Raw genomic sequence first — 14,153 nt, 5'->3', positions numbered from 1 at the left:
GAGTGAATCTTTAAACTGTTGGATATGCATACATTGGAGGTAGTACTCTGCAATACAGGAAAAAACTACTGATATACATTCATGATAAACACCACAAATTAATCTCCAAAGAATGTGCTGAGAACAAATAGCAAATAACAAAAGGTTACATTCCATTCATATAGTATTATTACAATGACAAATGTATAGAAATGAAAAACACAAAATCATTTTGGGGAGCAGAGACTGGAATTGGGTGGGGGAGAGATTTGAGAAGAGATGTTAGTTTGGTTATAAACGAGCAACCTGTAGGGATCCTTGTTTTGATGGAATTGTTCTGTATTTGGACTGTCAATATCCTGGTTGAGATATTATACTATTGTTTTGCAAGATGTTACCATTAGGGAGACTTGGTAATGGGTACATGGGACATCTCTATTATTTTTCTTTTTGCAACTGCATATGAATCTACAAATATCTAACTTTTCTTAAATTTAATTTTTACAATGGGCTTATCACAATATCTGTTTTTAAATTGTCACATTATATTTAAGACTAATTGAGTACTTACATGTTTCTTAAATAGTTTTAAAATCATTGACTAGTAAATGAGGCATCATTTACTGTTCTAGCCCTCTATATTTATCTTTTTAAAGCTTCTGTAGCTTATGATAGTAGAAGTAATACTTTCCTAGTGTAAAACAGTTTAGAACATAGACAGGTATAATGAATTATCCTCTTTACATCAGTCTTATCTTTTTCCATTCTTTTCTACTATGGTGGAATTGTTTCTTTTCTTGAAATGAAGCTGGTCATTTCTCTTATACTTGGCATCTTTCATTTTTCTCACTTTTCAGTATTTATATCTTTAAACTTCTACATAACCCTAGTTTCCTTCCATTAGCAACTATATATTCTCAATTCAGTCTCATTCAAAACATCAAGTCAAAACAAAATGACATCTTCAAAGTAATTTTCCCCTCTGCATCTGATTGCTTAATTTTACCAACTGCCTTTACTTCTGTAATACACACCAGTTTCTATCCTTAAGTTTCCACAGATGTTGCAATCATTAAACACACCAATAACCTTAATGCTGTCAAAAGTACGCACAAAAGATTCTGCCAATTAAAATTTTCATTATCAGAGTCATTGCTTCTTCACTCCCAAGGTAGCACTAGTATCTTATATTTTGTATTTAATCAAGAGAAGGTATATTTTATATTTAATTAAAAAAAAGTGAAACTAATAATACTTAAGCTTTAGGATGCTTCAGTTACACTGTAAGAAGAGTTAGCAATGTATCCACATTTTTGTGTATTTTGTACAGTTTTGGAAAGTAAGATTTTTATTGCAAAAGTTTTAAACTTCTGTCTTTTTATACTATAAATTGCTTTCATTTACAACTCCCTTTCTCTTGACTGGCAGTGGCATAGCCTCTGACATTTCTTTGAATATGGATAAGATGGTTTTGAGTTTGGCTGTAGTGGGATATATTTATGTGTTTCATAGTTGCCTTTGTAAGTCATTCAGTATAGGAATGACTCCATCTTCTATCTCCCTTTGTGCCAATATGTTAGATATCATGACAAGGCATACCTTATTGAAATGTAAGAGTTCTGTGATAACCAATCCCAAAATATGGCAGAAAAAAAGCCCCTGAAATCAACAAAGCCAGGAGCCAGTCTTCAGAAAATTCCTTGAATAATCATATGTGAAAAATTATAAGCAGAATATTTGGTTCTTTCTGAAGCATGGTCCAACCAGAAGTTTTGTCCTAATGAGAATATAGGAATAAGTGATCAAAGTTAAACCATCCAAACATTTTGGTAAAAAACATGTTTGAGTGGTATGTCAATTACAACAAACACTGAGTGGTTTGTAATTACTACAAACTTTGTTCTTTTTCCAGATATTTTCAAATTTGTGATAATTTAGAGACTTTTCCCTTAAATTCTAATTTGTAGTGATTTTTTTTCTAATTCTAAATGGGCACTTTAATATGTGAATTTGTAATTTTGTATTTTTTACAAAACAGCAACCAACATTTTAAATATTCAGTGTTCACAAAACTGGGAACTACTATTGTTTATTGCAGTGTTCATTTATACTTCACAGTATATACATGGTCATAAAGTATCTCACCTCAGCTACCTGCCATGCCTCATTTTAGAGCACATGGCTCCTCCTCTGACCTGATGATTTCACCGAGACATCTTTAGTCTAAACTCTCATATGTATGTACATAGGTACAGCCTTTCTGCTTGTATGTCGCTAATGAATATTGCAACTGCATATGATAAAAGACTAAGTACGGGTTAGTACTTATTCATATGGAGAAAATATGTGGACTAGTGGTCATATTGGAGCAGTGATCCACATCAGGTAAGCATCTCTACTTGTAGGACATAAAAAACAAAGGTCCTGGTGAGGAATTATGTTTGAAAAAAGATGTGCTTAGGAACTATGCCTATGTAGCTAGCAAATGAGAAAGCAAGTAAGATCAAAGGGTAAAAGGTGAGAAAACAAGACAGAAATCAAAATATTCTCAAGACAAAGTTTGCCCTCTTTACCTTCAAGAGTGGTAAAAATAATAATAATAATAATAGTAATAATAAAAGTAAAAATGTTAAATATAGAAAATACAACCCAAATAGCATAATATTATTTATATTCTGGATATCAGTGAGTCCACACTGGTCATGGGTAGGGTGTGCATAAGGTTTGACTAGTGAGCAACAAAGTACTCCCCCGAAGGCTACATCATTCTCTAGTAGTTGGTAAATATTTCTTGATATTTGACACCCATCTTTCAGATTTTTCCTCATCAGTGCAGTCGCTCAGTTGTGTCTGACTATTTGCGACCCCATGATTCACAGCATGCCAGGCCTCCCTGTCCATCACCAGCTCCCAGAGTTTACTCAAACTCATGTCCATCGAGTTGGTGATGCCATCCAACCATCTCATCCTCTGTCGTCCCTTTCTCCTCCCGCCCCCAATCCTACCCAGCATCAAGGTCTTTTCCAATGAGTCAACTCTTCGCATGAGGTGGCCAAAGTATTGGAGTTTCAGCCTCAATATGAGTCCTTCCAATGAACACCCAGGACTGATATCCTTTAGGATGGACTGGTTGGATCCCCTTGCAGTCCAAGGGATTCTCAAGAGTCCTCTCCAACACCGCAGTTCAAAAGCATCAATTCTTCGGCGCTCAGCTTTCTTCACCGTCCAACTCTCACATCCATACATGACTACTGGAAAAACTATAGCCTTGACTAAATGGACCTTTGTTGGTAAAGTAATATCTCTGCTTTTTAATATGCTATCTAGGTTGGTCATAACTTTCCTTCCAAGGAGTAAGTGTTATTTAATTTCATGGCTGCAGTCACCATCTGCAGTGATTTTGGAGCCCAAAAATATGAAGTCTGACACTGTTTCCACTGTTTCCCCATCTATTTCCCATGAAGTGATGGGACCAGATGCCATGATCTTAGTTTTCTGAGTGTTGAGTTTTAAGCCAACTTGTTCACTCTCCTCTTTCACTTTCATCAAGAGGCTTTTTAGTTCCTCTTTGCTTTCTGCCATAAGGGTGGTGTCATCTGCATATCTGAGGTTATTAATATTTCTCCCGGCAATCTTGATTCCAGCTTGTGCTTCTTTCAGCCCAGCATTTCTCATGATGTACTCTGCATATAAGTTAAAAAATCATATCATTTTAATTTGCATTATTAATGTTTGTTTATGCATATTTTCATGTGCTCACTGGACTTTCATTTTTACTTTTCTGTATGTATCTGTTGCCCCATTTTACAATGAGGTTGCTGTCTTTTTTATTTCTGGTTTGAGTGTATTTTTACGGTACTCTAGGTATTTGATTGTTTTCCTTAGAATTACATATAATTACTCATTCTATCATCTATATATTCACTTTATCTGTGGTATCTTTCTTTGTACAAAATCCTCTAAGGTATATTTAAAAATAAAAGAATCGACTACAGGTGGAGCCCGTTCATAGGAGTTTAGAGTAAGTAACTTCACAAGAATTAGCACCAGTGAGCTGTCTTCTTGATGTAACTTGCAGACATTTCTACCATGATAATTTCTAGTTCAAGATCATATTCTCCATTTTCAGGCATAAAGTCTGATGATGTTTAAGATGGAGGCTACTATTCAATCAGGCTTTATTCTGGTCAGTGCATAGAAAGACTATTATCTGAATGAAGTTCACTTGCACTTCCTTAGCCTCTTTTGCCGTAAGTACAGTGCTAAATACACTGCAAGTTCCCCATTGGGTTCTGCGTGAGGCCAAATTAGCTCAGGTGAACTTATTCCTAGAGATTTGTTAAATTTGCTAATTTTGAATTTCTAAAACCTAGTTTAGAAACACTCTTTTATTCATTTTGCAGAACTTAAAAAGTTATGAACCTGAGTAACATTTTTATATACTCTTAATACTCAGTTTAAAACTGAGCGTACCCAATTTCCCTTATAAATGTGTCACATTTTCCAAGGTTTTTTTTCTCCCTATAACATACATCAGTGCATAAATGTGTATAAATATAAACTATATTTATCATGTTGTATATTACATCCTTATACATGGAAGTTAACAATACATTTTGAGTGGCTTCATCCAGTTCCCCTTACCCTAGTTTTCACCTCTGGTCTAGTCAAAGCTATTGTTTTTCCAGTAGTCATGTATGAATGTGAGAGTTGGACTATAAAGAAAGCTGAGCACCAAAGAATTGATGCTTCTGAACTGTGGTGTTGCAGAAGACTCTTGAGAGTCCCTTAGACTGCAAGGAGATCCAACCAGTCCATCCTAAAGCAAATCACTCCTGAATATTCATTGGAAGGACTGATGCTGAAGCTAAATAAAACTCCAGTACTTTGGCCACCTGATGTGAAAAACTGACTCCTTGAAAAAGACCCTGATGCTGGGAAGGATTGAAGGCAGGAGGAGAAGAGGATGACAGAGGATGAGATGGTTGGATGGCATCACCAACTCGATGGACATGAGTTTGAGTCAACTCCAGGAGTTGGTGATGGATAGGGAAGCCTGGTGTGCTGCAGTCCATGGGGTCGCAAAGAGTCAGACACGAATGAACGACTGAACTGAACCACAAATCTTATCCCTTTTTCTATGAATTTGTTTGTATTTTTGTTTGTTTGTTTGTGAAGTATAATACTATGGTATTTCTCGTTACACAACGTAGTGATTTTTTATACATTTCAAGATAATTACCAGTGGTGCCAAAAGCTCAGGTTCTCTGTTCACCAGTGCCAAATCAAATCTCAGAGACAAAGTTTTGGGTGAAGTAGAAATGAACAGCTTTATTGCTTTGCCAGGCAAAGGGAGACACAGTGGGCTAATGCCCTCAAAACTGTGTGCCCATCTCCTTGGGGAAGATAGTGGGAAGTTTTACAGTAATTGTTCAAAGATGTGTAATAGCTCATGGGCATTCTTCTGATGTGGTGGTAAGTTAAGTAGGAGTCACCACCATCAACCTTCAGATCCAACTGGTCTGGCCTCTATATGCTCGTGGGTGTGTACCATTGTTAATGTTAACTTCTCCCACCTGGAGGGGCTTTCAGTATCTGCAAAATAGCTCAAAGACATTGTTATGTATATCTGATGATTGGGAAACAGGACCTTGCCCAAAGGCTGCTCTTGGCTTGTGTTTCTCCCTAGTCCTCCCTCCCCTCCTTTCCTTAATTAACAACTGCTGGACTCTGCCCATTGGAACTCAAGGAAGGTCATGGAGGCTGAGGGAAGCCTGTTTCCTAGAATCAAAGAAATGGAGGACACAGAAAGGCTTTGTGCAACAGAGCCCCACGGGCTTCCATTGTGGCTCAGTTGGGAAAGAATCGCCTGCAGTGCAAGAGACCTGCGTTTGATCCCTGGGTTGGGAAGATCCCCTGAAGAAGGGAAAGGCTACCCACTCCAGTATTCCAGCCTAGAGAATTCCATGGACTATACAGTCCATGGGGTCGCAAAGAGTTGGACACACCTGAGCAACTTTCACTTTCACTTTATACAGAGCCCCACAGAGCTCTGCATGGTATCTCCAAGATAAATCTAGTTATATGTCACCATACAAAAATATTACTTAGTTATTGACTAAATTCCCCACACTGAATTCCCCAAACTGTGCATTTCATAACTATGACTCATTTGATTTGCAATTGGAAGTTTGTACTTTTTATTCTCCCTCACCTATTTTTTCCCTTCCCCACCCCCTCACCTCTGGCAACTACCTGTTTGTTCTTTGTATCTATAACTCTGTTTCTGTTTTTTTACATAGCATCATTTGTTTCATTTTTAGACTCCACATATAAGTGAAATCATAGAGTGTTTGTCTTTCTCTGCCTGACTTATTTCGTTAAGCACAATACTCTCTAGGGCTTCCCAGGCGGCTCAGTGGTAAAGATTTAATCCGCCTGCAAGGCAGGTGACCCAGGTTTGATCCCTGGGTTGGGAAGATCCCCTGGAGGAGTGCATGGCAACCTACTCCAGTATTCTTGGCTGGAGAATCCTATGGACAGAGAAGCCTGGCGGGCTACAGTCCATGGGGTCGCATAGAGTGGGACACAACTGAAGCTACTTAGCACGCAATACCCTCTAGGTCTATCCATGTTGTCCCAAATGCCAAGGTTTCATTCTTTCTATGGCTAGCATTCCATTATATGTGTATGCTACATCTTTATCCATTCATCTGTTATGGACACTTGGGTTACTTCCATATTTGGCTACTATAAATATTGCTGCAGTGAACAGAGGGGTACATACATCTTTTCAAGTTAGTGTTTTCATTTTCTTTGGGTAATACCCAGGAATGGAATTTCTAGATTGTATTATAGTTCTGTTTTTAATTTTTTGAGGAATCTCTGTACTGTTTTCCATAGCAGCTGCACCAATTTACAGTCTATCATCACTGCCTTATGGTTCCCTTTTCTCCACATCCTAGTCAACACTAGTTATTTGTTGATAATAGCCATTCTAACAGGTAGAAGGTAATGTCGTTGTGGTTTTGATTTGCATTTTCCTGATAGTGATATCAAGCATCTTTTTCATGTGCCTATTGGCCATCTGTATGTCTTCTTTGTACAAATGTCTGTTCAGATCATCTGCCTATGATATAATTAGGTTGTTTGCTTCTTGTGTTGTATGAGTTTTTGTATTTTAAATATTAACTCCTTATCAAATATATACTTTGCAGGTACTTTCTCTCATTTGTAGGTGGCCTTTTCATTTTGTCGCTGTGTTTATTAGCTGTTCAGAAACTTTTTGTTTGATAAAGTTCCACTTGTTACTTATTGCTTTTGTTTCCCTTGACTGAAGAGACATATCCCTCCAAATAGTATTAAGACCTATGTCAAAGAGAGTACTGCCTATTTTTTCTTCTAGAAGTTCTGTGGTTTCATGTCTTACATATAATTTTATTTTTGTATACGGTATGAGTAGTACAGTTTAATTCTTTTGCATGTAGCTGTACAGTTTTCCCAACACCATCTATTGAAGAGGTAATCATTTGTCCATTTTATATTCTTGACTCCTTTGCCCTAGATTAATTGCCCATGCAAATTTAGGTTCATTTCTGGGCTCTGTATTCTATTTCCATGGCTTTTACTGCCTGGTTTTCTAGTACCAAAAATTTTTTTTCTAATAATTATCTGTGATAAATTTTGAAAATCAATGCTTTTGAACTGTGGTGTTGGGGAAGACTCTTGAGAGTCCCTTGGACTGCAAGGAGATCCAACCAGTCTGTCCTAAAGGAAATCAGTACTGAATGTTCATTGGAAGGACTGCTGTTGAAGCTAATATTCTGGCCACCTGATGGGAAGAACTGACTCATTGGAAAAGACCCTGATGCTGGGAAAGATTGAAGGCAGGAGGAGAAGGGGATGACAGAGGATGATATAGTTGGATGGCATCACCAACTCGATGGACATGAGTTTGAGTAAACTCCAGGAGTTAGTGATGGACAGGGAGGCCTGGCGTGCTGCAGTCCAAGGGGTCTCAAAGAGTCAGACACAACTGAGCGACTGAACTGTTTACTGTGATAAATTTTGACAATAGAGACCTCAAAGATGAATCAACCCCTATCTCAAATGCTTCCAGGTGTTTTAGCAAATTTAGTATAACATAATGAGTCACTTCTTTCTCATCTTTTCACCCAGACATTTAACAGATTTAACATGGATAAAATTTTTAAATGTCATGATGCTAAAAATTATTTTATGAATTACTAATTTAAAATTAAGTGATGCTATTTCTAAGGGTAAGAAAGAAAGGATAAGGAATAGATAGGTGAGCACTTGTTCAGAACCACAGCAAAGAGGATAGCTGTGGTGTCCTATAGCTACTAAGTGCATCTGTGTAGGTGTTTGTGTAATGAACACACAAAAATGAATAACTCCGACTTATAGTTTATTATTAGAAAAAGAACATATACAGCATGACAATAAATAAGTAAAATAATTCAAGAGAAATGAGAAGCTGGTAATTATTACATAGTTATCAATCTAATGTGTAATTAGTGCTGGCTGTTCCAATGATGCCTCTCAGTCACTCTAATACATCATTAAGATTATGTTGTAGATAAGAAAATTAAGGCTTAGAAAGTTTAAATGATGCATCTAAAGTTGCACAAGTTGTTAGAGAAAAAGCCAAGGTATTACCCAATGAAGACTCTTCAATATTCCATACTGCCTCTAGGTAATATGATGTTAATGCAGTTCTGAGAGGAGAGGAAATTGTGAGTTACACATTCAATCATAGATTATCATTTTATTTATTTTTTTTACTTATTGGAGGCATCAGAAAAAAATGATTATTCAAAACAGTTATTTCAAGTATATTAAACTAAGGCTAGGTGAACATATATATATTTTAAAAGAAGTATCTCTAATAATATATTTATAAGGAATTTATATAATAATATCCACCAAAACTCAATCAGAATTCCTGCATCAGATTTTTTTAAGAAAATAGGAAACAAACGCTGTGGATAGAAAGAGTAAAATATTTTAGACATTACATAAGCATAATGGTATTCTAATCTGCCTTCTCCTGACGTAGATTTCATAATTCCTTTCTTAAAAGATTAAATTTTAAATAATTAGCATTTTTTCATACATAATTTTATCAGAAACATTATAAACTGTTATACCATAGAACATATGTAAAGAGTCACGTCATGAATTTGATTTTTAATTTGCAGCATCTGTCTCAGCCATAGGAATCGTTTTCGTTAAGAAAGGAACGCTGGCACAAAAGCTGCCAGCGTGTCATCTGCTCTGTGTACTCCACCTGAGAGACTGCTTTGTGTTTCCCAAGAGAGCCCAATTAGCATATCATTCTTTAGCCGCTGTTCCCTAAAGCAAACTGCAGAATTGACATTTGTTTTTGGAAAGTGGGTTTTCTCAAACAGGCCCACAAAAACAAGTAATAAACACACACAGTCCTAGAAAAAAACTGGTAATGCGGAGATTACAGTTCCTAAAACCTCTCTGGTTAAGCAGCCATTAAAGCACCTGGATGTCCCAAGGAGACTGACATGGTGACTAAAGAAAGACTACCGAGGAGAGTTTTGCTCAGTTGACCAGAGATTTCATTTTTACTAAGTGGACTCTGACATAAAACAGGAGAAGGTCTGAAACAAGTTTAAAGGATCTAAGTTAAGGCTGCCTAAGCATAAATATGCAGGCTTTTTGAAGTTTTGCAAGCTAAGCTTAGAATAGTGCAAAGCCTTGCCAATACCACTGAGAGAGTCTTCTTTGAAGGAGCAATGGTATGTTGGGCTTAACTAGGCTGCCATAAGCAAAGTGTGAAGAAATATATTTTAGGCAACTATGGATATAGCTCAATTGACAAACAGTTTTTCTGCCAAAAATTCACTTGTGAATTGATCTTTGGAAATCTGAATCCATTCCTCAAAATATATAGTGATGATTAATGCATCGAAGATAAGCCACAGATACCCAATTTAGCCCTTCAAATATATAAAACATAGTATGTATTAATGCTTTTTACCCTATCAGATATTTTACATGGTTAAGGTGTATTCTAAATTCCTAATAAGGTCACCAAGAATACGCATCACTGGTGATGATGCATGGCCCCTGCTGGCTGCTGTGGAGATCAACTGGAGTGGACTTGAGTGGACTAGGACCTCTGAGAAAACCAAGCATTACAGATCTTCTAAGAGCCAGTTAAAATAAGTTTTCTTAAAGGCAATCAATGCTCTTTATAACACTCTATAAGAGTTTAAAACATGTGGCATAGCCTGATAAAATGAAATATTTATGGCCTAAAGAATATTAATTTGTTGATGTTTCTCTATTAGGTGCTTATTTTTTACAATAGCATTACATGTTGCTTGGGAAGCTTCTCATGTTCACTAATTCATTATCTACTAGGAGACATTTCTTGAGATTTTTACAATTGGGAAGGGAAAATAAATCTAACCAAATGTTTTTCTTTAATTATCAAATAATTAAATAGGTTTGCTTTGAATCATTAATGTGATGAAATAAAAAATTTTTTGTAATGTAGATCCCTTAATATATACATTTAGAATGCATAAAATGAAACTGGATAAGTACTTATTTTAATACCAGTATTTATTTAATAGGGGAATAGTTCTTACCTGACGTAAGTGGCCAGTTCTGAGGAAGAAATAAAACTTTCTTAGTACTCTGAGGAAAGGACATTTTTACCTCTTTTTTGTTTGTTCATTTGTTCTTTCCCTCCATCCTCTGCAATGCTGTTCTCTTCCACTCTTATGCATTCTGTCATTACACAGGTAATTATTTACGTTCCATGCACTGTGAAAGGTGTTGGGGAAATAGTAGCGACCAGAGAGGTGCCCCCCGCCACTAAGAGGCTGGCTTCTAATGGAGAAAAAACTTGTTTTAAAAGTGGGATGATTGTTACCACAAACATGAAATGTAGGGCATTGTGGAGTATATAAAATAAGTTTCTGACTGTAGGTTTATACCTGAGACAGTGAAATGAGGCAAGTTATCATATTTTGGGAAAGTAAATAGTATACTTAAATTTGATACTTAGTGTTATATACCACTATATATTCTGGGTTGTTTTATAACAGTGCTGTTTAACCTGAGAACAATTGCAGAGAAAACAAAAGAAATGACTCAATATTGGGGACTTACATGACAGAATGATAAAGGAGTGGGAATTCAGGACTCCCAGAAAAGCCTTCCTGTAAAGATACGGCCACAATCAACTGTTTGCCTTCCAGGTGATCGGTTATTTACCCCTGTTCACGAGTGCTTTATTCTAGGAGATGTAAAACAAGAGGTGAAAGAAGTTGGTCTCTAATCCTCTGTCAGTGCTTGTTCCGCTGTTGCTAGTGCCAGACATATCTTTCCTCTTTGTCTCATCTTGTGTATTTTTAGTTTGTTGACACTTGATGCTTAAACTCCCTTAGTACTCTCTTCTATTAGCCCGGGTGCCTGTGGCTGGGTATATCCACTGCTTTATTCCTCAGGCGGTGGCTTGAATTACCTATCTCCCTTTTACAAGTAATGGTTTGCCTGGTAAGTGTCCCTGCCTCAAAAAAAAAAAAAAAAAAAAAAAAAATCTGGATATGACCCAGCCTGCCTTGTTGAAATCTTCACTACTTACCGATCTCATTGACATTTGCCAACTGCTTTCCTATGCGGAACAGATTTTATGCCTTTTTCTCTTCACTTCTGGTACCTCGGGGTCAGAATCTGCCATGCCCACAGACTTGTTATAGTCTGCCAGCTGTCCTCTCTGCCAGCTGGTCTGCCTATGGGCAGTCTCAATTTAAACCTTCATAGTTTTCTCTACCTTTGAACTTGACCCTTACTAACCTGATTTGGGCTGCTTTAGGCAATAGTTTTCTGAGGTTGGGCTTGTTTCCATTTTAGTCACAACTGAATGCCTAGCATTTGAAAAATATTTTTGAAAAAAATCATTTTCTTCTTTTGCTTAAGCTCCTGAGAGTATGGTTACATCTCATAACACTTTGCTTTTCACAGGCATGCGTCCAGATTCAATAAGTATTTAAACCAACCTTTCCAAGGAGAAACTCTGCTAAAGTTTGTTCTCTTAGTTTTTTAGGTCATACTACACTTACTTCTGACTTAGCTCCTTAAAAACAAAACTTCCCTAAATACTAATGAATTTTATAGCTTTCTTAATAAGATACCTTTGCCATAGACCACAGTACAGTTCATTTCAGTTCAGTTACTCACTTGTATCTGACTCTTTGCAACCCCATGGACTACAGCACACCAGGCCTCCCTGTCCATCACCAACTCCTAGAGTTTACCCAAACTCATGTCCATTGAGTCGGTGATGCCATCCAACCATCTCATCCTTTATCATCCCCTTCTCCTCCTGCCTTCAATCTTTCCCAGCATCAGGGTCTTTTCAAACTAGTCAGTTCTTCGCATCAGGTGGCCAAAGTACTGGAGTTTCAGCTTCAGCATCAGTCCTTCCAATGAACGTTCAGGTCTGATTTGCTTTAGGATGGACTGGTTGGATCTCCTTGCAGTCCAAGGGACTCTCAAGAGTCTTCTCCAACACCACAGTTCAAAACCATCAATTCTTCCATGCTCAGCTTTCTTTATAGTCCAACTCTCACATCCATATATGACTACTGGAAAAACTATAGCCTTGACCAGATGGACCTTTGTTGGCAAAGCAATGTCTCTGCTTTTTAATATGCTGTCTAGGTTGGTCATAACTTTTCTTCCAAGGAGTAAGTGTCTTTTAATTTCATGGCTGCAGTCACCATCTGCAGTGCTTTTGGAGCCCAATAAAATAAAGTCAGCCAGTGTTTCCACTGTTTCCCTATCTATTTGCCACGAAGTGATGGGACCAGATGCCATGATCTTAGTTTTCTGAATGTTGAGCTTTAAGCCAACTTTTTCACTCTCCTCTTTCACTTTCATCAAGAGGCTCTTTAGTTCTTCTTCACTTTCTGCCATAAGGGTGGCGTTATCTGCATATCTGAGGTTATTGATTCCAGCTTGTGCTTCCTCCAGCCCAGCATTTCTCATGATGTACTCTGCATATAAGTTAAATAAGCAGGGTGACAAATATACAGCCTTGACGGACTCCTTTTCCTGTTTGGAACCAGTCTTGTTCCATGTCTGGTTCTAACTGTTGCTTCCTGATCTGCATACAGGTTTCTCAAGAGACAGGTCAGGTGGTCTGGTATTCCCATCTCTCTCAGAATTTTCTACAGTTTGTGGTGATCCACAGAGTCAAAGGCTTTGGCATAGTCAATAAAGCAGAAATAGATGTTTTTCTGGAACTCTCTTGCTTTTTTGATGATCCATTGGATGTTAGCCATTTGATCTCGGGTTCCTCTGCCTTTTCTAAAACCAGCTTGAACATCTGTAAGTTCATGGTTTATGTATTGTTGAAGCCTACTTGGAGAATTTTGAGCATTGCTTTGCTAGTGTGTGAGGTGAGTGCAATTGTGTGGTAGTTTGAGCATTCTTTGGGTTTGGAATGAAAATGACTTTCCAGTCCTGTGGTCACTGCTGAGTTTTCCAAATTTGCTGGCATATTGAGCATAGCACTTTCACAGCATTGTCTTTTAGGATGTGAAATAGGCCCCCCTCACTGTTTATTTTCAGTGAGATATATCATGCGTTCTCAATAGCATCAGGGGACTGCTTCTAGGGGGAGAAATTTGGGGGATGGAAAATTAAAAGAATAAATTTTTGAGGAATTGAACAATATGGTGGTGTAGGAGAATGTAGAACTCACCTTTCCCCATGAGCACAACAAAAATACATCCACATGTGGAAAGATTTTCATTGAATCTGGCAGAAAGACCCCTGTACATCCATGGCTGTAAGAAAGATCCATATATAATCAGAAAGGAAGGGGAAAAAATGATCAAGTCAGGACTCAGAGAAAAGGGAGAATATACATGGCAGAGACCAACCCTGAGTGTGAACAGTGAGGGTCATGGATTGAGTGTCCTAGTCCTGGGGTCATACACAGGGGAGATGAGTCCCCTTGGCTGGATGGAGAACTACTGAGACTAACAGGAGACTTGTGCAAAGTCTGAACTCGGTCATAAGGATTGCATGCAATCTGGCTTACCCCTGAAACTGGTCAGGAAAGGCATACTGTAACTGCATGATTGGTAGACTCATGTCCT

The 14,153-nt window shown here is 37.6% G+C and overlaps 1 protein-coding gene across 14 annotated transcripts in view; it reads right to left on the bottom strand.

Annotated features, from left to right (window-relative positions):
* The window catches only part of LOC145529023 (uncharacterized), a 1,122,255-nt gene that overhangs the window by 99,629 nt on the left and 1,008,473 nt on the right, over nt 1-14,153 (bottom strand). For 7 of the 14 annotated variants that reach the window (XM_081548496.1, XM_081548495.1, XM_081548498.1 and 4 more), the window contains 3 exons: nt 13,754-13,838; nt 10,629-10,647; nt 8,459-8,717 (listed from right to left, as the gene is read on the bottom strand). The exons of 1 other annotated variant lie outside the window; for it this stretch is intronic. In XM_081548496.1, the coding sequence (XP_081404622.1) occupies nt 8,588-8,717; nt 10,629-10,647; nt 13,754-13,838 (234 nt within the window). In that variant the 3' untranslated portion in view covers nt 8,459-8,587. Of the gene's footprint in view, nt 1-8,386; nt 8,718-10,628; nt 10,648-11,154; nt 11,282-13,753; nt 13,839-14,153 lie in introns of those variants that run through there. 6 more of the 14 variants (XR_014070838.1, XR_014070840.1, XM_081548494.1 and 3 more) reach the window with 2 other exon arrangements.

The sequence above is a fragment of the Giraffa tippelskirchi genome, chromosome 12 (genome assembly GCF_054371585.1).
Source record: "Giraffa tippelskirchi isolate mGirTip1 chromosome 12, T2T-mGirTip1v1.2.pri, whole genome shotgun sequence".
NCBI classification, from domain to species: Eukaryota; Metazoa; Chordata; class Mammalia; order Artiodactyla; family Giraffidae; genus Giraffa; species Giraffa tippelskirchi.
Note: the sequence above shows the minus strand (reverse complement) of the source record. Positions and strands in the feature narration are given on the sequence as shown.